General features: G+C 42.7%; 3 protein-coding genes across 3 annotated transcripts in view; 2 read left to right on the top strand and 1 right to left on the bottom strand.

The window, feature by feature from the left end:
• Positions 1-22,201, top strand: part of LOC306936312 (receptor-interacting serine/threonine-protein kinase 3-like) — a gene marked incomplete at its 3' end in the record, with an annotated part of 35,380 nt that extends 13,179 nt beyond the window's left edge. The window contains exons 11-15 of the mRNA XM_079519801.1: positions 472-565; positions 1,536-1,637; positions 2,117-2,287; positions 3,019-3,192; positions 22,067-22,201. Of these exons, the coding sequence (XP_079375927.1) occupies positions 472-565; positions 1,536-1,637; positions 2,117-2,287; positions 3,019-3,192; positions 22,067-22,201 (676 nt within the window). The remainder of the gene's footprint in view (positions 1-471; positions 566-1,535; positions 1,638-2,116; positions 2,288-3,018; positions 3,193-22,066) is intronic.
• Positions 19,169-21,358, top strand: LOC306936214 (E3 ubiquitin-protein ligase pellino homolog 1-like; the record flags this gene model as incomplete). The annotated part of the gene is made up of 4 exons (XM_079519707.1): positions 19,169-19,263; positions 19,529-19,687; positions 20,781-20,945; positions 21,215-21,358. The coding sequence occupies exons 1-4, from the start codon at positions 19,255-19,257 to the stop codon at positions 21,356-21,358; spliced, it is 477 nt and encodes a 158-aa protein (XP_079375833.1). The 5' UTR covers positions 19,169-19,254.
• A 3,108-nt stretch (positions 22,202-25,309) lies between the features above and the next one.
• LOC306936311 (DDB1- and CUL4-associated factor 15-like) lies at positions 25,310-26,848 on the bottom strand (the record flags this gene model as incomplete). Its single annotated transcript, XM_079519800.1, has 1 exon — positions 25,310-26,848. The coding sequence occupies one exon, from the start codon at positions 26,846-26,848 to the stop codon at positions 25,310-25,312; it is 1,539 nt and encodes a 512-aa protein (XP_079375926.1).
• Between the last annotated feature and the right edge of the window lie 106 nt (positions 26,849-26,954).

Below are 26,954 nucleotides of genomic sequence, written 5' to 3'. Positions count from 1 at the left end.
AGGGGTTCTCAACCCGTGGGTCGCGACCCCTCGGGGGGTTGCCAAATTATTTTAGGGGGTCCCCAAATTATATAAAAAAAAAAAAAGATTTATTTTTTAATTTTTTTTCACGATTTTTCAAAAATAGCAGACCTACAAGCTCGTAGCGCGCCACTCGGTGGCGCGCTATGAGCTTGTAGATCTGCTATTTTTAAATAGCTAAATTATAACAATGCTTAAAACACCAAAAGGGGTTCCCGCCCAAAATGGTTTAAGGTTATTGTAGCAGTCAATTTATATTGGGGGTCGGGAGGGGGCGGGGCGGGGGTCCCGAGACGTTGCCAAAGCATTTTCGGGGGTCCCCGGCCAAAAACGTTGAGAACCCCTGCTATATATGACCCTTTACCATGACATTCTGCCCACGCATAGTTGCTGTTCCAAAGATCTGAACCAAAACAATGCTTACATCACAGTTCCTTCTTCTCTTCACAGGCACAGTGACTCCGACACCAAAAGCCACTTCACTTTGTATCAGAGACCCGAAGCCAACGGTGTGAAACAAAGCACTGTACACAAGGGCAATCAGGTACAATCAGGGGTGGAGGAATAAGTACTCAGATTTGGGACTTAAAGGGGAATACCACTCATTTTCAACATTTTACTATGTCATTAATATACCTTGATTGACGTGATTCACAATGTTAATGATTTTTTTTTCATACCTTCAGTTCTAGAAAACACAGAATGGGGGGACTTTTTTATTATTATTTCCACACAGCTCTAAGGTATATTAATGACATAGTAAAATGTTGAACATGAGTGGTATTCACCTTTAAGTAAAAGTAAACAATACCACAGAGTAAAATAAATGTATTAGCAGCAAAGCAATAAACTGCTAATGACACCATGCACACTGAATGAATATAGATATTTCACAGAGAACTTTGAATTATAACAATCACTTGAGAATTGGCCCATTATGGCTTAGTAGTTCAACCCGACTTGTAAAATAGCGATGGCGCAAACAATGGTGGTGTTATTATTTAATTTCTGCCTAAGACCTGGAAATAAGACATGTAAAAATAGTAGGGTTAATTTGGTTAATTTGGTTCCTAACGATCATTTACCTTTACCTTATACGTTATAGGTTTCCGTGGGAGCAGTACCAAAGCACGTTGACTATAATACTGTACATTTTTTGTGTACTTTTCACAAGTATTTATTTGTATTTTGTATTCTTGACTCCACTACAAGACCAATATTGTACTTTCACTCAACTCCACTATTACTATAAATTAACCAGATAGCCTTGTGAGCTTATATGCTATTTTAACTATTATCAACTTTTTAATTTCTGAAAAATATTTCAATTGTTTGGGAAATGTCTAAATTGCAATACAGCAATGCCTTGATATTAATGTTCTGCAACATGTTCTGTTATTAACTTGAGTACAAAGACAGAATTAACTGTTGAGTAATATTTGAGGGGAATCTATGCTTGAGTCCTTTGTCCAGAACTGGTGGTTTCTAACAGTGAACTTCTCTGTGTTCCATAGGGTACCAACAAATGTGGCCAGAACAGCATATCTTTCACTGTCACCCCAGTCAGCACGGTCATAGTGGAATTCGAAGATGACAGAAATACAGACATGTTTCAGGTCGGTACAATCCATTATGCATACATCAGCAATTCACAGCCTGTTGGCCGTGACAATTTTGCAACTGAGTTCCCCAAATAATCTCCCTCCACGGGCCGTGTGACACAGCTTGATGTACGTACACCACACCTCCCGGACATGACACTAGTATGCCACAGGGACTTAACCCAATTCAACCCTTGATGGTGAGTGGGGAGGCACTGGGTCCCATTTCTCGACTCTTTGGTATGACCCGGCACGGGGTTTGAACCCTGACCTCCCAGTCCCAGGGCGGACACTCTAACTTCGAGGCCACTGAGCTGTTCGGGGGGATAAGGGGGGGCTAAATCGGGGCCTTCTGTTTCTCACACGGCCTCTCTACCCATGCTATCGCCAGTCGCCAACCTCTAATACATAACTATAAGGGAATTCCCAAAATGGGACCATTAGGGTGAAGGTGGTTAATTCTGTGAAATGCATTGTGTGTTTGTCTATAACAGATAGGGAGGGCCACGGATAGCCAAATTGACTTCAGGGTGACGGACACAGTGTCCACCTCAGTGTCCGATATCTCACGGTACGCATGCCGCATCATCTGCCAGAGGCGCCCGCCTTACAAAGCACACATCTACGCTGCCGGCTTCAACTCCGACAAGAACATCTTCCTGGGTGTAAGTTATGAAACGTCAAATGAAATTCTGTCTGTGTGACTGTGCAGGGCGTTGCTGAAAAAGAGCACTCGTGCTCAGCATAAATAAAGGTGTAAAAAAACAAAACAGGGATTCAACTTGTTTATGTTTGAGGTCAAACATAGGCATTCTCAGCATGTCACAATGTGATGTGTGAGCTTTTAGATCTGCTACTTTTTAAAACATTTGGTACTTTTACTTTGTTACTATAACAAGTAAGACGCGCAAACGCGGGAAGCGAACGCAGCTCGTAAATTGCAATAACAACAATTAGAATAAATTACGTACTTTTTAAGGTTTTTCATTTTTTTTTAAGTTAAGTTTTTTTTTAAGTTAAGTTTTTTTAAAGTTTTTCCTTTTTAAGTTTTTCCTTTTTAAGTTAAGTTTTTTTTTAAGTTAAGTTTTTTGTGTGTGTGTGCGTGCGGGTGTGTGTGTGTGTGTGTGTGTGTGTGCGTGCGTGCGTGCATGTGTGTGTGTGTGTGTGTTTTTGTGTGTGATACAGCTGCGCCCTCTGGTGGTGGGCGGGTGGTGTTACAGCGTGACAGACACACAGACATGATCTGCTGGGTCTCATAGTAAATGCTCACTGCGTTCGCAATCACTGCGTTCGCAATTATACATATTTTGATGCGAAAACTAACTCAAGTATCATTTTTGTGGGATTGCTGCTAAAATATTAGGATTCTTTCACCACTGCCTTCCTCTCCCCGTAGAAGGATGCAGTAAAATGGGAGTCGCATGGACAGATGGACGGACTGACCACCAACGGCGTGCTGGTGATGCAACCGCTCCCTGGCTTCACTCCCGGGCCGTGGATGGAGATCTCGGTGTTCGGCAACGCCTTCACCCCCCGGGATTCCCCCACCTCGAGAGAGTGTGGGAAGAGGGTGAGGACTATGGGATCCGCTTGTAATTCCGACGCCGCATTAGTCCGACAACATGGCTTTGCGTGCTGTTATGGTTAGGGACATGGTTAGCATTGGGACGAGTCGGACCAACCCAAAAACGAAATATAGACTACTGTATTTGGTAGGTTTTCATTTATGTAGGCTACATCATATAATCTGGCATTAAGGTTGTACGAAAACAAAGACGTTTTGACGATTTAGTGCACCACATTTCATTTCATACATAAACGCAGCGGTAGAAGATCACATAATAGAAATGTTGCTCTACTCACTGATGTAAATACATGAGAGATATTCCTAAAAATAAATAAAATAAAATAAAATGGTTTGGGAACATTCCTTTGGTCCACCCATTCCTGGGACATGTTCGAATGGTCCAGTAAAAGAGAAGAAGAAAAAGAAAAAGGCTATTGTGAGTGTATGGGATTTTCAAACTAAACAGTGAAATTCATCCAAACACCTGCCTGTAGAAAAAAACAGGGATGTGGGCAGGGAAACAAACCTACCTTCAATGATATCACTGAGCATCATGAAGGTACCCACCCACCTCAGACATCAGCAACATTATGGAAATTACAAAAATATAATTGTTTTAGTGTTCTATCTATGCCGGTTAATGTATATCTCTGCTACCCTCGTCCCCCAAACACATGGCACTCAATTTAAACGCATGCACTCAACAAAGGACCACAACATAGAAATAAACTCTCAAGCTTTCTTTTATCCTTTTGACAAATATGTACAAATTTATGTCCATCATGTGTTGTATGCATTCTTGTCAACAAAAACATCAACCAAATCGTCTCATGTTTCCATCCAGGTGAGCAGCGAGCCTCAGGAACTGGTGGACGGCTCGCTTATAGACTTGTGTGGCGTGACCCTCCTGTGGCGCACGACCAAGAGCCCCATCGAAAACCTGAATTCCCTGCTCAGGGATCTGCCCCGGTGAAAAGGCTTTTCCCCCTGTATGAGTCCTCATGTGACACTTCAGATGAGACTTGTCATAAAAGCTTTTTTGCTACAAACTGTACCCGTTTGAACCATTGTGTCTGTTCAGATGCTGAAACGGACGTGTTTCAAACTTCAAACTTTTTGAAAGGCTGAGGAAGGCCGATGTGCTGAAACGCGTCTGTTTCTCTAGATACACTGCTGCTTCTGTGCATGTTCATCGAAAACCTGGATGCCCTGCTCAGGGATCTGCCCATGGTAAAAAATATTTTCCCCCTGTATGAGTCCTCATGTGTTTCTTCAAATCATCCATCTCGCCAAAACCTTTACCACAAAGTATATGGCTTTTCCCCTGTATGAGTCCTCTTGTGTGTCTTCAGATCAATCTGAGCAAAACCCAAACTGTACAAGTAAAAGTATTTCCACTTCACTCCAGTATTCATGTGTGACTTCAGATGGAACTGAGGAAGGCCGACGTGCCGAAATGCGTCCGTTTCTCTAGATACACTGCTTCTGCTGTGCATGTTCAAATAAACTAAGTTCATATTCAAGTGAGTGTGGATATTATTTTCTCTGATTATCTCCAAGAATCTGCACCCAGTTATAACAAGAGACTATTCCTCAAGAATTAATATTTCTCCCCATTTCCATTGTTAATTATTTTCCATAGCACTGGTGAAGGCACCATTACAGAATGTGTATTGGTTGAAGGTCAAAGTTCAGAGAATGGAGAGTATATATAGTTATACTATTTATTGTCTCCACCAGGCCGAAGGCATGGGGAGAGAGTATGTTTTGCACTCCGTCCGTCCGTCCGTGTGTCCTTCCTTCCGTCCGTCCGTCCTTCCGTCCGTCCGTTATCAGCTAATCTCCGGCACCGTTGGCCCGATCTATGCCAAACTGTGCACACACACTCCCTGGATGCCAACGACGAACCTCTGCCCCACATATTCCTCAACGGCCTGTTATAGCGCCACCATGAGGCCGATTTAGGCAAAACACATTTCTGTAGATAACTCGTACACATTTTATCCATACATCACACAATTCGGTATACACTATCTCCATAGTCATGTGATCAACACGGATCTGCACCATTTCCCATCTTCCATCCTGATTGGCTAAGATTTGCTTCCAAAGCTCACATGATTGGTCCGTTTCGAACAAAATGCCACAAATCACAAACACGGTGTCCAATTTCCATGAAATTATACACACATTTCCACTAGGCCGAGGATGACATGCCACTATTTTTTCCCCCAAATCAGCCTCACGGTGGCGCTATAACAGGCCAATTCCTGTTTTACCTATAACTGCATCGATCTGTATACAACTTATGTATGCGCACTCCCTAGAGGCCATGGAAAAACAGTTTCCCTGCATCCCTCCACATCTGCCGGTTATAGCGCCACCATGAGGCCGATTTCTGCAAAACACATTGTTTATGTTAGTCGCACAGATTTCATCCAAATCTCACGCAAATCGGTACACATGATCTCTGTAGTCATGAGATCAAGACGAGCCTGTTGGATTTCTCAGATTCTACACTGATTATCTAAGATTGCCTTCCAAAGTTTTCAGGAGTAGCCCGTTTTGTACAAAATGCTGCACATGTCCTGCTCATCCAGAATTCTATCCTCAGAGATGCTATGAGTGATCTGGCTCTGCATTTCCTCAACAAAATGAAGAATGAAGAAATGTTTTGCAACAAACAAACAAACAAACAAAACAACATGTTTATATTACTCCTAAACATTTTTCCAAACATCACACACTCCTGGTGGAGACCTGTGCCCAGAAGGGCACTTTTTCTAGTTTTTATTGTTATGCTCAATCCTCCCCACCCTGAAGACAGTGAAAGAACACTTCAAATAATTTTGACATTTATGATAGTATTGTGAAGACATAAAATTAAATAAAAACAAAGTTTAAAGATAATAGGTGGAGGGGGGCAGAGACCGTAGCATTTTCTCAAGTAGAATGACAACCCTGCGTGGACTGCTTGTGGCAAACAAACTCAAGGGTACCAATATATTCATTATTAAGGAAGCAGTGAGGGCTCCGACGCAAGGAACATTTGCCTGCTATGAAAGCTGTCCGTGCTCATGGGGACATTGCATATGTGGCATGGAAAGCTGATTGTCTATACCCTCCTGCCCACAAGCAGTCCACGCAGGGTGGTCATACTTGAACAAATGCTATGGTTTCTGCCCCCCTCCCCTATTATATATATATATATTTTTTTTTTACTTAATTTTTATTGAAGAAAAGACAAAGACAACAAGACAAAAAAGACAATACGAAAAAAAAGAACAAAAGGAGGAAGAAAAAAAACAAAAGACAAGGCTGCATTTTTCATATTACAAGATACATTCACTGAAATCCACTTGCATTATTGCTAGGCTGAGAGAAGAGATCCCACTTTTCCCACTTTTTATAGAACTTATCCTCTTGTAGTCTAAGTATGAATGTTAGTTTTTCCATAACATACAGTTCCTCAGTAATGTCCATCCATTGTTCTTTCGTTGGTGGGTCCTGTTGGTACCAGCGTCGTGTGATCGCTTTCTTACTTGTTGCTAAGAAGATCCCCCCTATTATCTTTAAACTTTGTTTTTATTTTATTTTTTGTCTTCACAATACTGTCATAAAAGTGTTCTTTCACTGTCTTTAGGTCTGTCCCATTTCACCAAAAATGCACCGCCATAAATAAGTCAAAGATGAGAGATGAGATTTTAAATGAAATACTACTACATAAAAACAGTAACTCAAACCCTAAAAATAAACACTTTTTTTTAATTCTCAAAAAAGAATACAAAATATAGCTGCAAGCAGCGATAAGGCGGACCAAGAAAGAAGACCATATGCAATAAGAACAATATGCACAAATAAGAATCATGGGCTGAGTTGGCGGTGCCCGGATTTGAACCCATGTACTTGTGCTCCAAAGGCAAGAGCTCTACTGACTGAGCTATCCAGACACAGTTTTCTCATTGTAAACAGTAACATCATTCAGTGTTTTTGGTAACAAGTATGTGTCCGTTTTGGGCATGTCATTATCCATTTCTACAGTGTGTGTGCTGTTCATGTGTTCACGTACAAACTTCTCTTCAACTGGAATTTCAGTTACTGGTCCATAGATTGTGTGGAGAACGTTGCTCAAAAATCAGGGCAGAAAATCAGGTATAAGCATTTTTCAAACTGCTCAAAATGGCGGAAAATCTTAGGGCGGAGCTTACTTGTCAAAGTGACAGATGTGTTCCCCCTGAGTCAAGGAACATGTGGAAACAAGTGCCATGAATTTTGGCCAAACAAAGCATGAGTTATGACTGTTCAAAGGTTAAAATCTCAAAAAATAAATGCTATAGCGCCCCCCTTTGGCCAATTGGAGTAAGACTGCTTCTAGTGCTATTTGGCATGACCCTCTACTATACTGTAAAGTGACATAAGAATATGACACTGCATGTATGTATTAGAGGCAGAAGAAGAACTTTCACAAACCAGCAATTTTCATTGGCTCATAAAAACATTTTTTCACTTAAAAATAAATTACTACTTTTTATTGTCCGTATAGGTCCAAAGTTCACGTGTAGACGTTTTTGTCCATTTTGATCAAAGATCCTGGGAGGAGAGACATTTTAACTTTTTCTCATATAATTCAAAATGGCAGGTGATCTAAAGGTCAGAGGTCAAAAGTCAGAACACGAGTTGTACGGCATGAGGAGATACATATGTTTATCAAAGTGTCATTGCCAACGGTCAAATGGTTCATGGGATATGCACGTTCAAAGTTTGCATTTTCAATTGAGTGCTATAGCACCACCCTTTGGCCAATGGTCATGGGCTTTGCATAGTCACCGTTTGGCATGGACCTCTACCAGATTCCCGCGTTTCACGAAAACCAACTGCACGGTTCAGTCAGAACTGCTATTTTTGGCGGAAGAAGAAGAAGACACAAAAACAATAAGTGACCAAAGTCACTTCGTGACTTCTTGGTCCCTTAAAAACACAAAAACAATAAGTGACCAAAGTCACTTTGTGACTTCTTGGTCCCTTAATAAAGATGTCACCAGAGGCATGCAGCTCTCCAGACCTGTGGGAGGGCATTCCGTATACCTTTTGGTTTTTGTCACTTGATCCTTCCATCCCGCGGGGGGGAACTTCAGTTCTCAGCCCAGCTTGAATTTCCACATTTTTGTGTCAAACTATCCGTGAGCTCATTTTCAACATTGAACTATGTCATTATAATATGTTGTGTAGGCTACTTGTGTCAAAAACCAATAAGGTATGGAATGCCCCTCCACAGGTCTTGAAAGCTGCTTCCCCTGCGTACGTCTTTAAGAACCGGCTCTTATACGACCTGGAATAAACTCCAACGTCACCTTAGACAGGCAGCCCCTGTAGTTGTTTTTAAACCTCTGGAACTCCTTCCCCCCTGATATCAGAACCATGGACTCAATCACCACATTTCAAACCCACCTCAAAACCCACCTGTTTAGGCAGGCTTATGGCTGACCTCTGTTTTGTGCTGCAAGCTGTACTATATATGTTTTGCTAGTGCTTTTAACTGTGTTTTTTATTAACTGTTTGTATATTGTTGTATGGCTACCTTGAGTGCCCTGAAAGGCGCCTTATAAATAAAATGTATTATTATTATTAGTAAACTTCTGCCGTCCTGGACCAAACGTCTGCCTCCTGGACCAAACCTCCAAGATGGTTCCACAGGAGAGCAGGCGGATAGTTGAAAGTTCTCTCTTGGGGTCACACACACACACACACACACACACACACAAACACACACACACACACACACACACACACACACACACACACACACACACACACACACACACACACAGCGATAAGGCGGGACCAAGAAAGAAGACAATACGCAATAAGAACAATATGCACAAATACGACTGACGAGCTGAGTTGACAGTACCCGGATTTGAACACACAACCTTGTGGTCCGAAGCTGCTCAAAGTGGCAGAAGATCTGAGGGTGGAGCTTACTGATCTAAAGGTCAGAGGTCAAAGGTCAGAACAGCTATTTTTGGCGGAAGGAGAAGAAGAAGAAGAAGAAGAAGAAGAAGAAGGAAAAAAAACACAAAAACAATAAGTGACCAAAGTCACTTCGTGACTTCTTGGTCCCTTAAAAAGTCCAGTTACTACTAGAGTAGTTGTAAATAATTGTGTTCCACACCAGTAGTCAGAGGATATTAATAAAATCTTGGAATACATTTCTTACCAAGAATTTTCTTCACCAATGTGTTTGTAAAGGTGTCTACTAACATATCCCACATTGGTTTCTATTCAACCACCCTAGGGGAATTTTTGACAGCTGCTGAAAGTTTGCGTACCATACAGCCATTATAAGGCAAAATGTTCTAAATTTCACTCCTTGGGCTAAAAATGGCCATAGCCGTCATCACAAAATGTGATGAGGTCAGCATATTTGGCTATTTCCAAACTAGGGTTCAAACTAGGGGGTTTTCATGATTCTGAATCCATTCCAAGCATTAGTTTTGCACAAAAAACACTACGGAACGGTATGAAGCGAAAAGGAAAGTTCTGTAAATCGGATTAAACCCCATTTGCTGATGAACTAAACGAGCATGGAATCGCGCACGCCGCACAATGCCTGGCACAAATAACTTATTTGACTATATAATAGAGGGTATGCGCATGCTTAAAGTGAATGGCACATCGAGTGGCAAAGCAACATGCAAAGTGAGTTTAACATTGTTTAACATTGTTTAATGCAATCAGATCAGACTTTTATGTTTGGATGCATGGGTTGTCAAGGCCAGAAAGTAGTTTTTTGCCACTCAGTAGGCATTCCTGCCTAACTTCCGGGCAGTGTTGTCAAGTAACTTAAGTAATATATTACTTTCAGTAATATTATTACTTTTTTCCAGTAATATGTAACTTAACTAGTTACTTTCACATTTTGAGTAATAATATTACATTTACTTTTTTCCAAAAGTAATATTATTGCTATTTTCACAAGCCTTGGTGGAACTGTGGGTTTGAGTTTTTATTTATAATGGTAGACTGGGTTGGGGTGGAGTTGCTTTGCAGACTGCTGATCCACTCTAGATCTAGACTCTAGAGCGGAAATGGAAACGATGCACACTTGTCCGTACGTATGTGTGAAGTATCGGATGCAGAAGGGCGGGCCTTAAACCGTCCGGAACACACAACCTAAACTAGTGTGTGTAACTCGTTAGACTGCACTGTTAGAGAGAAGAGACGTAAACAAACTAACCATGGAGGAGGTGGAGGAGACAGAGACACCGGCACAACAAAGCGTTATAACATTCAATACTTGGAAGTATTCGCATTAAGTATGTCCGCGATCAAGACGAGATGAACATTATTGTCCGCTGCAAGTTGTGCATAGGGAAGAAGCTATATTCCACGTCGAACATCTACTTCAAATATGTGTACAAATGGACCCATCATCATGTGTACACTATACAGTACACTTTTTAGAGTTAAATAAACACTGCAGAATAGGGGAGGGGGGACTGCTAATGGTGAAAATGCAAAGTAAGACTTTTGGGGACAAAATATGCAATTACTGGGGGTGAGAGAAAAAAGTTAAGTAATAAGTAACTATACATAACATAAAATAATCTTGCATAGGGCCACCTGACTCCTATAGAGCCGGCACTGGTTATGTGAGGTAATCTACTATGAAACATAATTATTACCTAGACAATCTCAGCTCTCTTGAAATATAGCTGCTGCTTGCTAGTCATTGACTGCTGTAGTTGTGACTGCATTCCTTTTAATCTGGTCATGCATGTCAAGCTTGACTATTAATTATATATTCATGATGAGTGATTTCAGGTTTGACAAACAGATCAGGTGTCATGTGTGGTCAAAACCAAATTTATGTATCTTCGGCATTTGGGTAGGGTTTAAACCAGAGCTGCTATACTCTCACGCAATGAGTGTGCGACACACGCAAATGACACTCTCCACACGCACTCACGGCACACATGCTATTTCTCACGCTGTCAAATCAACCCAAGCGTGTTTGTATGAACTGCATACTTAACAAAGGGGATCAAATCTCTGAACTGGACCCATTATTGGACACTTTGAAACACTGTCTCTATAGGGTGTACCAAAACTCCTGGAGGGGGCGTCAACATATGTGTCACGTGGTAGCGGCCGCCATACTTGCTGGCTTGTCTGGTTTGTTTACATTGAGCGACTATACGTGTGCTTGTGTCTTTTTTTAAACTGACCTCACACTGGTGCAGAGTAGACTTGCTCAGTAAATAAGTGCCACAGCAGGTCGCGTCGAGGAAATGAGCCAGAAAACGGAATTAGATGTTCAGCTTTCCAGCATGGAGACAGCATCAAGGAACCCAGATTGACGAGTTTACAAAAAGACGTAGAATGGCTTGGATCTCGGCTGTAATGTATTTGGGCCCGACGTTCTTTCTATCCATCCTGGTGTTGGTTCACTATGTTGTCGCCAAGAACGAGCTCAATATTTACAAAAACATACCACCGTCACTCTATTCTGAGTGATGTGGGCTAGAATTTAATGCCCACGAGAGGGCCGTCCCTAGCTTTTCAGACGCCGCCCCCTCTTGGTGACGTACACGTTTTCACACGCTATTGCCCTCCATTGCCCTCCAGTGACTGCACCAGATATCTATGGACTCTTGGGCGCGGCGCGACGGGTGCCGGCGGGCGCGCGGCTGTCCCGCCCCGCGAGGGCCGCCGAGCTAAAGCCGGGCGGGTCAGGCTGCGGCGGTTGGCGCCGACTCTGGACGCGCGCCGGGCCCTAGCCCTACTCGCGGATCTCCTCAGCAAACAGAACTGGTATCTTGCTGACCAGACCACCATCTAAAATTAAATGAAGATGACAAAAGTTACAAATTGCCTATCATTAAATCAACCATTCATTGATGTACGTGTTAAATGGCTTTTTGTTATGAATAGTACTGTAACAATTATGATCTTCAGCTCTTTAAACAGAAAATGCAAATGTATGTAATAAAAATATCACTTACACTACATTTTACATACAATACTTTTCTAACAGACATAAGGCAAGAGATCTTTTTGGAGGTAAGAGGAAGTCCTGGGTTTTTCCTCTATCACCAGGCTGTCCATATTCGATAAGCTCCATATTGGGGGACTGAGCTTGGCCAGCAGGTGTATAGGGAAGATGGTCTCCTCAGTTAGGGATACAGTGAAGAGATATGGCCCCTTATGGGCTGGGCCTGGAGACCACAGTGTACAACTGTCAGAACCTATACAGTGACTACTGGTGTCTCTAGGTGGCGGAGGAGTGTGAAAGGGATAGGGTTTACCTTTGCTTGGATCATTAATTTAACATTTAGAGGCCTATAGTGTCCTATAGAGTTTTTTGTCAATTCACTTGTCTGTGTGTGTGTGTGTGTGTGTGTGTGTGTGTGTGTGTGTGTGTGTGTGTGTGTGTGTGTGTGTGTGTGTGTGTGTGTGTGTGTGTGTGTGCGTGCGTGCGTGCGTGCGTGCGTGCGTGCGTGCGTGCGCGCGCGCGCGCGCGCGCATTCAATAGTTGGTCGAGGTTGTGATCCCCCTGCAGGCAGATAGAGAGGGATGGCTATAGGGTGCAGAGGAATGAAGTAGTACCAGCTATGTCTGGTTGGTGCAAAGGAATGAAGTAGCACCAGATATCTATGGGCTCTTGGGATCATGATTACGGATGTTGGATCTATGCTCTGAGGGTCTGGTGGTTTTGCCTATATAGGCCAAACCACAAGGGCACTTAATAGCATATAGACAACATTGTTGGTGTTGCATGTGATCAGTCCCTTAATATTGTAAAAGTAGTAGTTTTGTGTGCAGCGGCCACTGTAATAACCCTGGGGGGTGTCTAGTAAAAAGTGTCTTGGTGGTTGGACACTCTCTGGACAGCTCTGACCAGTTGGTTAGGTAGACTATCCTCGGGGGACCTGAAAAACATTTATTGAGTGCTGGCTCAGATTCAATAATAAACCAATGTTTTTTTATTACATTTTATGGAATTTTATGATTCAAATGTGGTCTAGGCTTAGCTTAGCAGATGAGATTAAGCTTGGTTGCTAAAAGATGCACGTTAGCACACTGGCTACCAGAATGTTGTTTTCTGGCAAGTCCCTCCCGAGGCCCCTCCCACCTCGGTAGGGAAAGGAGCTTCGCCTCCAAGACTCCAAGTCGGAGGAGCTATTTTGTTTGTATCTCATAGGGCTCTGTACAGTATATAACCAGGAAATAGAAACACATTTTAGTATTTTAGTGCCTGCCTGACACTGTGACTGCACTGCAACCACAACACATTCAACAATTACATTTGAAGGTAATTTCATCCATTGCAATTACATTTCTACAGGTGAGGACGTTGGATTCATCAGGACTTGTGACAGGTAAGGACTCTAGACACGATCACGTTGAATTGAATTGGCAGGAAATCCAAACACAGAAAAAAAGACAAATCAAAGGTTTTAATTAAATGATACAATATTGTTATTTATTGATGTTTGAGACTCCTATACTTGAGGAAAATGCACCACATGGCAACTTCCTAGAGTTCACAATAGGCTACAATGTTTTTAATGCCTCTAGGTAAACTGGTGTTTTTAATGCCACCAAGTAGGCTACACATCTAGGGCCAGGTTTCCTTTTTTTTCTCTCAAACCATATTGTTGTGAAAAGTCAAAGTCAAACCAGATCCCAAATGATCCATGGGATTTGTTAAATGTATTGTACATGTGCTGTATAGTATACCACTTATAATACAATGATGAAATATTCAGAAAATGTCAATCAAAATAATATAATGACACTCAATGCTTAATGCATAATCAATTTAAAGACGGAGTGCCGTGATTCTCCAACCCCCCCCCCCCCCCCCCCCCTAAAACATGATACAGAAATTGTTAAAAATCTGTTTTATGTGGCCACAGTGCCACACCCACCAGTTCATTAAGTATACCTGGTTTTCACCATAGCACCACTAATTTATGTTGGGTGAATGAGCTGAAATTAACCCCCCCCCCCCCCTCTCTCTCTTTCTCCCTTCAGTGAACAACGATGTATTCTTCTGGTTATTCTGGTGAGCTTTCATAATGCTTGAAGTGTAGTTATTATTATTATTATTATTATTATTATTATTATTATTATTATTATTATTATTATTATTATTATTATTATTATTATTATTAGGGCCCGAGCACTGCACAGTAGTGCGAAGCCCCTATTGAAATCGCAATGATTATTATTATTATTATTATATTATTTATTAGCATCAAGCACCAATAGTAACAAAATCCATTGAAACAACTCTTCTATCAATTATTTGGGGTTTCAACCATATTCTGACTTATCTAATACTGGATTCATTGGAAACAGGGGGTGACCCAACTCGTTTGCCATGCTTTTTTTTTATTTTAATGTTTTTTTTTTGTGGCTTTCGCCTTTATTTTATATTTTTTATGGAGGGACAGACAGTAGGCTGACAGGAAATGGGGAGAGAGATGGGGGGATGACATGCAGTAAAGGCCGTCGGGATCGGGAGTCGAACCCGCGGCACACTGCCAGACTGGATTACCAGCCAAGGTGCCTGGACCGCTGAGCCACGGCCCAGGCCGTTTGCCATGCTTTTTGCCCATACATAACACCATGCCAAAAATCTATTTTTTTTATATATTAAATGCCAGTTTATAGGCATTTTAAGCTTCCGGCAGCCATTGGGTGCCATCTTGAAAATTATGCTTTTCCAGTACTTAGATTTTCCTAAATTCTATGTAGTTATACCCAATAGTAACAGAATCCATTGAAATTTGCAAGGCCCCTGAGTGAGGACACCCTCATAAGGCGGTTTATGAAATGAAATGAAATGAAATGATTACTATATTTACCCAGGGTATCTGGGCTAAGCTCAAGAACTTGTTTCCAGCCAGGCCCTGCTCATAGAACACATTTCATCGTAGTGGTTCAATGCCTTGTTCAAGGGCACTTCAGCGGTGGTAATTTTAACGTGTCGGACCGCTGATTCGAACTGGCGACCTTCCGGTATCAAGACCGCTCCGCTATCCGTTCGGCCACCGCTGCCACAAAGAATGAAGGGTGTGCGGAAATTACGCCTGGTGACCCGGTCTCTGGTTACACCTTGGGACCTGTCGGTGGTTCTGAGGGCTCTTCCAGAGACCCCATTTGAACCACTGGAGACGGTGGGTCTGAAAGCCTTGTCTTTGAAGGTCATCCTACTGGTGGCCCTCACGACGGCTAAACGTGCCAGTGACTTACAGGCCCTGTCTGTAACTCCGGACTGCACGTGTTTAACGAAGACAAGACTAGGGTGACGGTTAAGCCTAACCCAGCGTTTACCCTAAGAACTCCAACGCCACTATTGTGCCAGTGGACCTTCCACCCCCCTCCTTTCGCGTCAGCTGAGGATGAGAGGTTGCACACCCTGTGTCCGGTCAGGGCCATACGGGTGTACATGGCCAGAACGGTTTCCTTCAGGAAAGGAAGTCAGCTGTTTGTGGCATGGGGTACTAGAGCCAAGGGGAAGCCAGTGACTAAGGTCAGGCTGTCCCAGATGGCTTACTCCAGCAGAGGTACTCTGCCGTCTGTGGGGTTGAGGGCTCACTCTATCCGCAGTGTGGCAGCATCCTGGGCTCTATACAAGGGCATACCGGTACAGGATGTTTGTTTAGCGGCGAACTGGTCGTCGCCTTCAACGTTTGCAAGGTATTACAACCTGGACGTTACTGAGCTCTCGTTGGCTCATGCAGTCCTGCAAGTTGCTGAGGAGCGTGGGAACCGCCCTCAGGCCCCCTACTAGTTCTTGTCCTCAGGGTCATGTCAGTTAGGGGGTTGAGACGAAGTGTTATGATCTTCATATATGGAAATGGCCATATATGGTGGTGTGATGTGTCACGAGGTGTGACCATATATGGAGGGGTGATGTCACGAGGTCGAGGTGTGACCATATGGAGGCATGATGTCTTGAGGCGTGACCATATATGGAGGCGTGATGTCATGAGGCGTGACTATATGGAGGTTGAGTCTTGAAGTTCAGCCTCACAGCTAGAAGGTCCTGGGTTCGATTCCCGCTGGGGACGCTGTGGGCGTGTTCTCTCCTCTGCGTTATCAGTTCCCATATGTGGTTTGGCGAAGGCCTTTCTGTGTGGAGTTTGCATGCTCTCCCCGTGTCACCTAGGGTCAAAAAACATGCAGTAATCCCGGTCTCTAAACTGCCTCCACTGGTCAGCCTGATAGAGGGGTAACTAAACTGGTTGGAATAAGAATAACGTGTTCCTTCCACGTGCTACCCCCCAAGTTGGCAGAGGGAGTGTGATTACAATAGACAAATTGACACTGGGTGAAGAAATTGTGGGATAAAAAAGTATACTTCAGTAATTATGTTAATGATTTCTTGTGTCTACAGGGTCAGGAAATAGCCAGGACTCCAGGGACTCCAACGGTCCAGTCAAATATGGGGAGCTCATTGTCGTGGGGTATATAACACTCATTTAATAATATCCATTGAATAGCAGCCATATTGGAAATACATTGGGTCTCCACTCCTCCTTACTTCCTTCACAAAAAACACTCTGCTAAACCAGTGGGTCTCAACTCTTGGTTCCTCCAAGGGGTTCCAAATGGCCTCTTACAGGTCTGTAACTGAAAATTATGGGGGGTTTGAAATGAAAAAAGGTTGGGAACCACTGTGCTGCACTAAATTCACTAAATTAGAATCATTGGTAACCTATAAAAACAAAAGTAAGGAAGCAGCCCTATTTACTGTATTTCCAATATGGCTGCTGTTCTGTGTATAGAGTCTATTGACCATGTTCCCACTGCGGCCACGTCACTCATCATTAGGTGTGAGTGACGTACAATAAGAGCTAAATGGCCACTGTGTGAATATGGTTAGTGGTTTTGCTGAAAGACAAAGGCTCATTTGCAGCATCGCTCTGCCTTAGGGCCGATTCATACTCCTATTTTAGAGCCGAATAAAAGTCGGTTCGGCTCTGTAGAGCCTACAATGTGACGTCATTTGAGGTTCGGGGGGGGGGTACCGTCCTAAAGTCGGCTCTTCGGTGCTACTGAAAATTTCTGACGAGCCGAAATCATTTCGGCGCTACAGCGTAAAATAGGAGTATGAATTGGCCCTTACAGTCAGAGTAAAAGTTATTCTACCAGGAACAATGACAATTTTAGAGTTAACTTTGAAGGGTTGTAAGTTATATGTTTTCATCTTGGTATACTGGATGACCTTCATATCAAGTGGCAGCGGTGGCCGAACGGTTTGCGGAGCGGTCTTGATACCGGAAGGTCGCCAGTTCGTATCCCCGGACCGGCACGTTAAAATTACCACCGCTGAAGTGCCCTTGAGCAAGGCATTGAACCACTACCATGAAATGTTCTATGAGCAGGGCCTGGCTGTAAACAAGTATCTGATGCTTAGTCCAGTTACCCTGGGTAAATATAGTAACTTTGCTTTACTGATTGGAATTTGTGACTAAGGGCATTTCAATTCCTATGTGAAAAATATATAACTATGAAGAAAGGAATAAGTTTGATCCAAGAATTACGACACAAGTTGTGTTGGTTTTACATTCATTGCTTTTCCGGATTTTTTCTTTTTTGTGAAACTTAACCCATTCAGGACGGGAACCCCTTTTGGGGTTATTGTTGCTATCTACAAAAGTGTGCAAAATCACGTCAAAGACGAAGCATTGTCAGTGAAAATAAACAAACATGGACTTGTGGAACTCTTGGCACATGTAACCTCGCAGGCCAAATGTGTTTTGATGGTTTATATACATCATATAATCTGGCCAGGTTGATCCTATGACCCTTTACCATGACCTACATGCCCATGCATTGCTGTTCCAAAGATCTGAACCGAAACAGCGCTTCCATCACAGTTCCATCTTCTCTTCACAGTGACTCCAGCTACAGTAACTTCGAATTGAGGCAAAGACCCGAAGCCAACGGTGTGAAACCAAGCACTGTACAAAAGTGCAGCAATGCACAGGCAGCTCAGGACGAGGTACAATCAGTGGTGGAGGAAGTACTCAGATTTGGGACTTAAGTAAAAGTAAATAATACCACAGTAGTAAGTAAAAAGAAATTGTGCATGCATGCGTAATGTGTGCCAGCCGCCGCCACTTACTCTTCACCCTTTAGCGAATGATAGAGGGAAAATAAAATAATAATCTACACCTCACCAAATTAATATAGATACTTCACAGAGAACTTATAATTATAATACTCACATTAGAATTGGCCCATTATGGCATAGTTCAACACAACCTGTAAAATAACGATGGTGCAAACAATAGTGGCGTTATTACTTAATTTCTGCCTAAGACCTGGAAATAATTAAGACACGTAAAATAGTAGGGTTAAATTGGGTCCTAACGATCATTTACCTGGGGACGCCCTGGAGGTGTCCAGTGGGAGCAGTACCAAAGTACATTGACTGGTCACTAGAGAACTGTACATTTTGTGTGTCTGTACTTTACAAGTATTTATTTGTATTTTGTATTCTTGACTCATGTTATAGCAACCACAGATAGCACCTCTGTGTGAAGTAAGCCTAGAAAGATCTGACCCTTCCTCATGTAAAAAATGTAAAAGAAAAATACAAGCAAAACAAATGCATAAATCTGAACATGTTGAAGTTTGAACTACAAACGTAGATTTCTAGAACAGTTTCTAGCAAAGTATGTGGTAGTAGTTAGATACCAAACAAGGCGGCTGTAGAGAACTAATGTGTGATCGCTGGAGCCAGTCCACAACTATTTTAATTCCTGAAAATGATTTATTGTTTGGGATTGTTTGGGAAATGTCTAAATTGCAATACAGCAATGCCTTGATATTAATGTTCTGTTATTAATATTTGAGGAAAATCTATGCTTTGACTCAAGTAGCCTACTGAGGTTGAGTCCTTTGTCCAGAACTGGTGGTTTCTAACAGTGAACTTCTCTGTGTTTCATATAGCCTACCAACATATGTAGCCAGCACAGTGTGACTTTCGTCACCCCAGTCACCACGGTCATAGTGAAATACGCACATGACAGAAATACGGACATGTTTCAGGTCGGTACGATCCATTATGCATAACATCAGCAATTCATAACCTGTTGGCCGTGACAGTATTGCAACCGGGTTCCCCAAATAATTGCCAAAGATAGTATTGAAAATATAACCAATAAATGAACCAATACATATGCCAATAAATATAGCATACTACATTAGTTGATCCAAGGTGGAACACAATTGATTGATCATTAAAATATAAATATTCTGCTAGGGTGAAAGTGGTTTATACAGTGAAATGCATTGTGTTGTTTGTCTATAACAGATAGGGAGGGCCACGGGGAGCGACATTGACTTTTCGTTGGATGACGCGTCGATTACGGTCTCGCGGTACGCCTGCCGCATCATCTGCCAGAGGAGCCCGCCTTACACAGCACACATCTACGCTGCCGGCTTCGACTCCGACAAGAACATCTTCCTGGGTGTAAGTTATGAAATGTGACAAATGTCAAATTAAATTCTGTCTGACTGGGTTGCTGAAATGTTCAAAATTTGAGTGGAACTGTGATATCATGACATACTATTTAGTTGTGTATTTTCTATTTGTCATTAAGGTCCACAGAATGAGAGGCCTGCTCTGCAGAAACAACGCGAAAAATGATATGCATTTTTCAAATTCAAATAGTTCAAATGTGATATGAACTATTTTTTTCATTTTTTTTTTTCATTTAAGTCCACAGTAGGTTGTGAAGGCTGTCGAAAAATTATTCCCAGATACACAGAACAAATGTGTGAACACCAAGTTAAGAAATACATTGACTAAACCTTTCCAAAATGATCTATTATATGGCCATACTGTACAGAAAATGCACCCCTTTAATTGAATAGAAATCAACTTTGCCATGGGTTATGACATCAGCCAATGTCTCATTCTTTTCAGCAATCTTTATAGTCATCATAGATCATCAATCTTTATATTAGATGGATGCCAAAAATCCAAACTAGAAATACAAATAAGGGGGGTCCATGTGAACCCCTCCTATAGGGCCTCAACCAGGAATTTTGAGCATAAGGTTAAAGTCACCAGTTAATTTTAAGTTAATTTTAATAATATTTTGTGTGGAATGACTATAAAGATTGCTGAAAAGAATGAGCCATTTAGCTCTTATTGTACGTCAAACCCGGGGGTGACCTACTGATGAGTGACATGGCTGCAGTGGGAACATAATGTCAATAGACTCTATGCACAGCAGCCATATTGGACATAAATAGGGCTGCTTCCTTACTTCTTTATAGGTGTTACCAATGATTCTAATGAAGGCTCTAGTCCATTTAGTGCAGCACAGTGGTTGGCATTTTCAACACGTCACAATGTGATGTGTTGTGTGAGCTTTTAGATCTGCTACTTTTGAAAAGGTTTGGTACTTTTACTTTGTTACTACGTAATAGGCTACATATTTTGATGCCAATACTAACTCAAGTATAATTTTGAATACAGGGAATGTACTTGAGTATTTAGTGGGATTGCAGCTCAAATATTAGGATTCTTTCATACCACTGCTTTCCTTTCCCTGTAGCCCGATGCAATAAAATGGGAGTCGAATGGACAGATGGACGGACTGACCACCAACGGAGTGCTGGTGATGCAGCCGCTGCCTGGCTTCACTCCTGGCCTGTGGAGGGAGATCTCGGTCTGTGGCAACGTCTTCGCCTCCCGGGAGGGGAAGGAGAAGGGGAAGAGGGTGAGGACTATATGGGATCCGCTCGTAATTCCGACGGTGCATTTCAGTCAGGACAACTCATCAATGGATGGAATATATATTTATTGAATATAAAATGAGCAATTTATTTATTATGGTTTGTTGAATTGGATCTGCTTTTCACTAAAAAGCAGATCCAATTCTAAACTTACTTACCGAAAAACCTTTTAGTATACTCTGATCAAGGGCATCAGTCCCAACCATATAGGGACTCCGAATCCCCCGTATAAACAGCAGATCCAAAACAACAGGTGGTAGCAGGGGTGGTGGCGGGTGAGCAGCAGTGTCTGAGCAGTGGTGAGAGCAGCAGCAGCAACAGCATGACAGCAGCAAAGCAAGCAGGAATGAGCAGTGACAACTTCCAGATTAAATGGAGCGGTCTGAGAATGGAATGAGTGTGTGATTGGATGAGTGAATCATCTGAATGAGAACGTGATGCTGAGGCAGCCCAGTGAACGGCCACCGGAAACTGTTCAGTTTCCTGACTGAACTTGCTCTGCACTTGTCTGTGACAGGCGCGACGCTCATTAGTCTGACAATGTGGCTTCGCGGGCGGTTTAGGGACAGGGTTAGTAAGGGGGCGAGTCGGACCATCGCTAAAAACTAAATATAGACTATGGTTGCATTCACACCAGGACGTGCTACTGCTGCGTTTTGTCGTAGTGTGCATCATTTGAGCAGGTGTGAAGGCTCATTTGAATTCTGGTGCGGATCAAACACAGGCATTGTAATTCACCAAAAAATGGGGGTTTCGAATTACACCAGACGGCGGATTAGGATTAGGTGTGATTGCAAACACATTAAATATCGAGGATAAACCAAATAATTAGCCATTGTGGGATGAAGAAGTTGGTATTTGGCACACGAAGGAGAAGGCATTATTACGTAGTGTAAAGATCAAATGCTGAACGTTACACACAAACACTGCAGGTTACAGGATATACAGCGAGAGAATGTTGTTCACACATACAGAGACTTGGTGCATTTATAGATAGATGTATATATCTCTCGTACCCTCCTCCCCCAAACACATGGCACTCAATTTAAACTCATGCATTTTGTGCATTCTTGTCAACAATCAAATCATATATCTTTCCATCCAGGTGGGCAGCAAGCAGGAACTGGTGGACGGCACGCTGATCGACCTGTGTGGTGTGACCCTCCTGTGGCGCACGACCGAGAGACCCATCGAAGATCTGGATGCCTTGCTCAAGAATCTGCCCCGGCACAGTCAGTAGTGCTGTCGCCTCACAGCTAGAAGGTCCTGGGTTCGATTCCCGCTGGGGACGCTGTGGGCGTATTCCCTCCTCCGTGTCATCAGTGCCCATATCCGAGGCGGGGTTGGCTAGGCACCTCAGATCCACAGACCTTGAGCTTCTAGATGTCCCGACAACCAAGTTGAGGCTCAGAGGTGACCGTGCCTTCTCAGTTGCAGCCCCTAGGCTGTGGAACACCATCCCAGAACCTCCCCCTCCATTGATGTTTTTAAATCCAGACTTAAAACCCTGTTTTACTCCCAAGCATTTGATTGCCCGTGACCTTGTTTGTGTTTTCTTTAAACAGTACATTGTTTGATTTTTTATAGTTTGCTTATAATTGTGCTTTTATTAACTGTGTTTTTCTTTTGCTATGTTCTCTATATCTGTGGTGTTAATGAAATGTCTGTACAGCACTTTGGTACAATGGAAATTGTTTTTAAATGTGCTTTATAAATAAAGGTGATTTGATTTGATTTGTGTGTGTGTGTGTGTGTGTGTGTGTGTGTGTGTGTGTGTGTGTGTGTGTGTGTGTGTGTGTTAGGCTGCACAACAGTGACACTTGGTTGTGAAAAGCAACAAAACGCTATTTCGTGCTCGGACAGGCAGACAGACCCAGCCAGGGACCCAGGGACACACATAGCTGTCTATAGGAGTGGTTTCACCACTCAAAAATGTAATGCTATACTGCCTGAATTCCTATACCCACTGTACACGACATACACTAAACCTTGTATAAATTTGCCATTAAGCCTGAAGCACATTTGATTTGGCAATTCAAAAGGTAATACAAACATCACTCAGAGCAGGCACATAGGCCATGCAGTCAATCTAAGATTTAGAAATTGCAAAAGTAATCGTTCAAGGTTTTTTATGATCCTTAGGTTCATCCAAATAACATATTAAAAATAGAGTATTATATAAATTGTGGATCATGGTAAATTCAGGGGTTGAAAGTTGGAGTACCATTAAAAACCTATAAGGCAAAAAATAAATATAATTTTAATTATGCTTTAAGCATGTAATGTGTCAAACTAGGGGGTTTTCATGATCCATGAATCCATTCCAAGCATTGGTTTTGCACGGAAAACACTCCTTGGGCTAAAAACGACCATAGCCACTAGCTTGCCCAAATGGGATGAGGTCAGCAGAAAACAAATACATGTGTGTCTCCTCCTGTGCTGTCTTGGAATCAGAGGTTCCTGGTTCAATCTCCAGCTCATCCTGGCTGTCCTTAAGCCACTGCATGAACCCCCAACTGCTCCGGGACCGGTGAGTAGATTTGTGCCTTGGTTTCCTGAGGCAGCTAGCCGTCGTGTGTGAAAATGTGTGAATCTAAGTGTGTAACGTAATTCAAGGCGCTTTGGATAAATCCACCATTTACCATTGGACTATAATAATGGAGACATGGCAAGGAAAGGAGGCATCTCTGGTCCGATTTGAACCTGTGAAGTGAAGTCACCATTAATGTGAACTTATCATAGTCCAATAGGAATAGGGAATGGCAGTGGTGGCCAATCAATTATTTTAAGCCTAGAATCAAGCCATCCAGACTCCCGGTGAATGACCATAACACATTTGATTGTGAAGACAATCACTTTTATATTTAATTATATGATATACTATATTTCATAAATACTTAGTCTAGATAGATAGATATGTACTTTCTATAAGATGCTATTTAAGTTGCTGTATTAAACAGCAAGTAAAGTAATGGTCAGCTATCTACACCTTGTGGACACATACAAAACTACACCTTATCCTGAGTTTTTTACCAGCTTGCCAAAGCTGGGGAGGATCACCTGTTTATGACACACCGAAAATGAATTACAATATACATTTAAATAAATTCAGCTGCACTGCAAGTTAGTTCAACAAATGTAATTCTTAGCATACAGTATTCACACTTACACTAGAACCACAACAGAAAAAGAGTATTGCAAGGACTGTTTTATCCTTTTGATGACAGATACTTTATGTACAAATACAGTATGTTCATGAATATACTTTGACAATAAATATGTCAGTCATTCAAACAATAAAGCCCTAGATGAAGATGCTGAGTCGGGAGAACAGTCCATTATCACGTTTTACTTCATTAAGGTGGGAAACTTTACAGAGGAGGACCGATGTGTATGTCAGTCAGTGAGGTTATTAGATTAAAATGTAGGCTTTGTTTGCTTGGAGCCTATATTATATTGTTTATTATAATGCACAGTGCACCATTTTGTGCACATTTAAGGCATATTTCTGTTTAAACAGACAATACAAGACAAGATCCACCTGAGCCAGAATTGTAATTATTATACATAACAATAGATGGAAATAAACACTTTGTCCGTCTCATAATCTTTATTTGATTTTCTCAATTATTGACATACATTACATTACAAAGACATAGAACAAAACAAAACAAAAAAACAAAAACAAAACAAAAGACAGAATCAACAACATGCCAGCAAATTATAATACAGAAAAAACAACTAACAACTCTTTAAATAAATAGTGTTAGAGTTGTCCTTTCTCATGCAGTGTGCATCAGAAACGTTTCTGTGGTTACCAAGGTGGAGGGGGTGGGGGGGGCTTCTTAACAGCAATTAACATCCCTAAAAGCCACAATCAGTAAAATGAGCATTGAGTTTCTCTTGTTATTCTTCCTCCCCCTAGTAGTAGAATATACTTTAAGTTTTTATTTTCTTTCATAGCAAAAACGAAACCGCAAAATAATTTATACAATAGCCAAAGGTCAAGCTCAAAACCCTGAACCGTTGAGACTGGATGAGAGATTATTTATATATTCTGTTCTGTTATGACATGCCCCAAATTGGGATGCCAGATAAACATGCATGTACGCACAACCTGACAGACCATCGCTCTGTTGACGAAATGATCTCTTCAATGATTAGTTGCAGATATTGCAAAGAAGACAGTAAGACACTCACATTAATAACTCTGCACAGCTTTATGTATAAACAATGGTCCAACTCTTGGTTGACATGACATCTGCAGTAATGTAATGCAGTAGGCTACAAAACTAAACAAAAAGCCTCAAAACAGAAATATCTTTAACAACTGAAATATCTCTTCGATTTATGCCCAATACAGTGCTTCTGTAACCCAGGTGCATCGCTCAGGGTCTGCCAACACACTTTTGGGTGGCAGATCATCTATGACGTTGACGCAGTGGGAGCTGCTCTCTGGAACAGAGTGCTCCATCACTGTGTCCATAAGGGACTTCTTGTAAGACTTTGTGGCGTCATAATTCCCCGAGAGTCGACCCTCAAAAGGGGCGTCGTTTGTGAGGTCACTGACCCCAAGGACGTTGCACAACCCGGTGCCGAGGTCCCAACTGACAGTCATGTCGCGCTCCTCACATTTCCAGAACAGACAGATGCCGATCAAAACGTTGTCGGTCTGTGGAGACACGTCCAGCATGACAAAGTCAAATGTGGCGTCATCCCGAGCTTCCCAGACGGCATCGGCGTGGAGCAACACCAGGAGAAGCCGACCGACGTGTAGATACATCTCCTCCACGCACAAGCTCTGTCCGTCACGTGGACCACCGGGGAACAACTTCTGGTCCCTTCCCTTCAGATCTGTAGCAGATAAGAAAGGTAAAAAACCATGTTCAACGCAGCCTCCGCCTCCCGCTGTCCCTGGCTGTGGGTGGTAGTGGAGGCGTCTATAGTCAACGTAGCGATTTGCATCTTGAGATGAGGACGTGGGCAGGGTTGGTGAAGATGAGGAGTATGGGGTTCCCTGCTGACAGTGCTGAGGTAGCGTGGAAGGAGAAGAAGAGGGTTGACCTGCTCTCTTGGTGTAAAGCAACTGACACGACTGGCTCTGCTCACCTGCTGGACACAGGTAGATGGCACAGGCCACCAACGTTAGGTTCTCTTTCAACAAGATGACCTTGTCCTTTTTCAGCTGTAAGGCCGGCTGGAAGGGAAAGGCACTGCCCGCATCAGACTCGCCGTGGAACGCGTAGCTGTGTTCCAGGCACTTAGTGCCACCACTACCTGTGCGTGTGGTCGTGGCTGAGCAGTGAGAACAGGGTTTGGATGGAGGGTTGGGGGCAATGGTGACGACGTAACAGTTGAACCAGTCCCAGGCATGATTGTTATTCTGCATGCTCATCATAAGCTGATGCTGATCTGCGCTGGTGATGGGTGCATCGAAGCCAAAGATGGCAATGCTGGAGTCGTCGTTGGGCCACTCACACACATGCAGATTCAGGTGGTCATCAGTCTCCCCTGCAAAGAGTTTCACCTGTTGTGCCAGCTTGAGTTTTCTGTGCAGGTTAAACTCCCACCAATACAGAGTGTAGCCCACCAATGGCTCTAATGAATTCGATTCTGATACCGAGTCTCCCGCGTCCGATTCTTTGGTGTACGACAGAATGTAGCGGCCGCTTTTGATGAATCCGAGAAAAACGTGTCCCTCTTCCAGAAGCCCTTCGCCGATGCATTTCAAAGGGATGCGCACAACGGGCGAGAGTCTGATTTTCCCGAAACTGCGTTGCCAAAACTGGCCTGAAACCTTCCCACGTGTGACAAGCTTGACGACATTGATGTCCTCTTTATACTTTCTTTGGCTTTTCTGCCTCTTAGAATTCGAACGGGGCGCCATGATGTTGTTGTTGCTGCGCGTAGTACTCGAGTCAACAGCTGATTTCCTCTCTCTGATGTGACCACAACCGGCGTCAACAGGTATCTTTTTTCACAGCAGGTGGAAA

The sequence above is a fragment of the Electrona antarctica genome (genome assembly GCF_951216825.1).
Source record: "Electrona antarctica genome assembly, chromosome: 14".
Lineage (NCBI taxonomy): Eukaryota > Metazoa > Chordata > Actinopteri > Myctophiformes > Myctophidae > Electrona > Electrona antarctica.
This window is presented reverse-complemented; position numbering and strand designations above follow the sequence as displayed.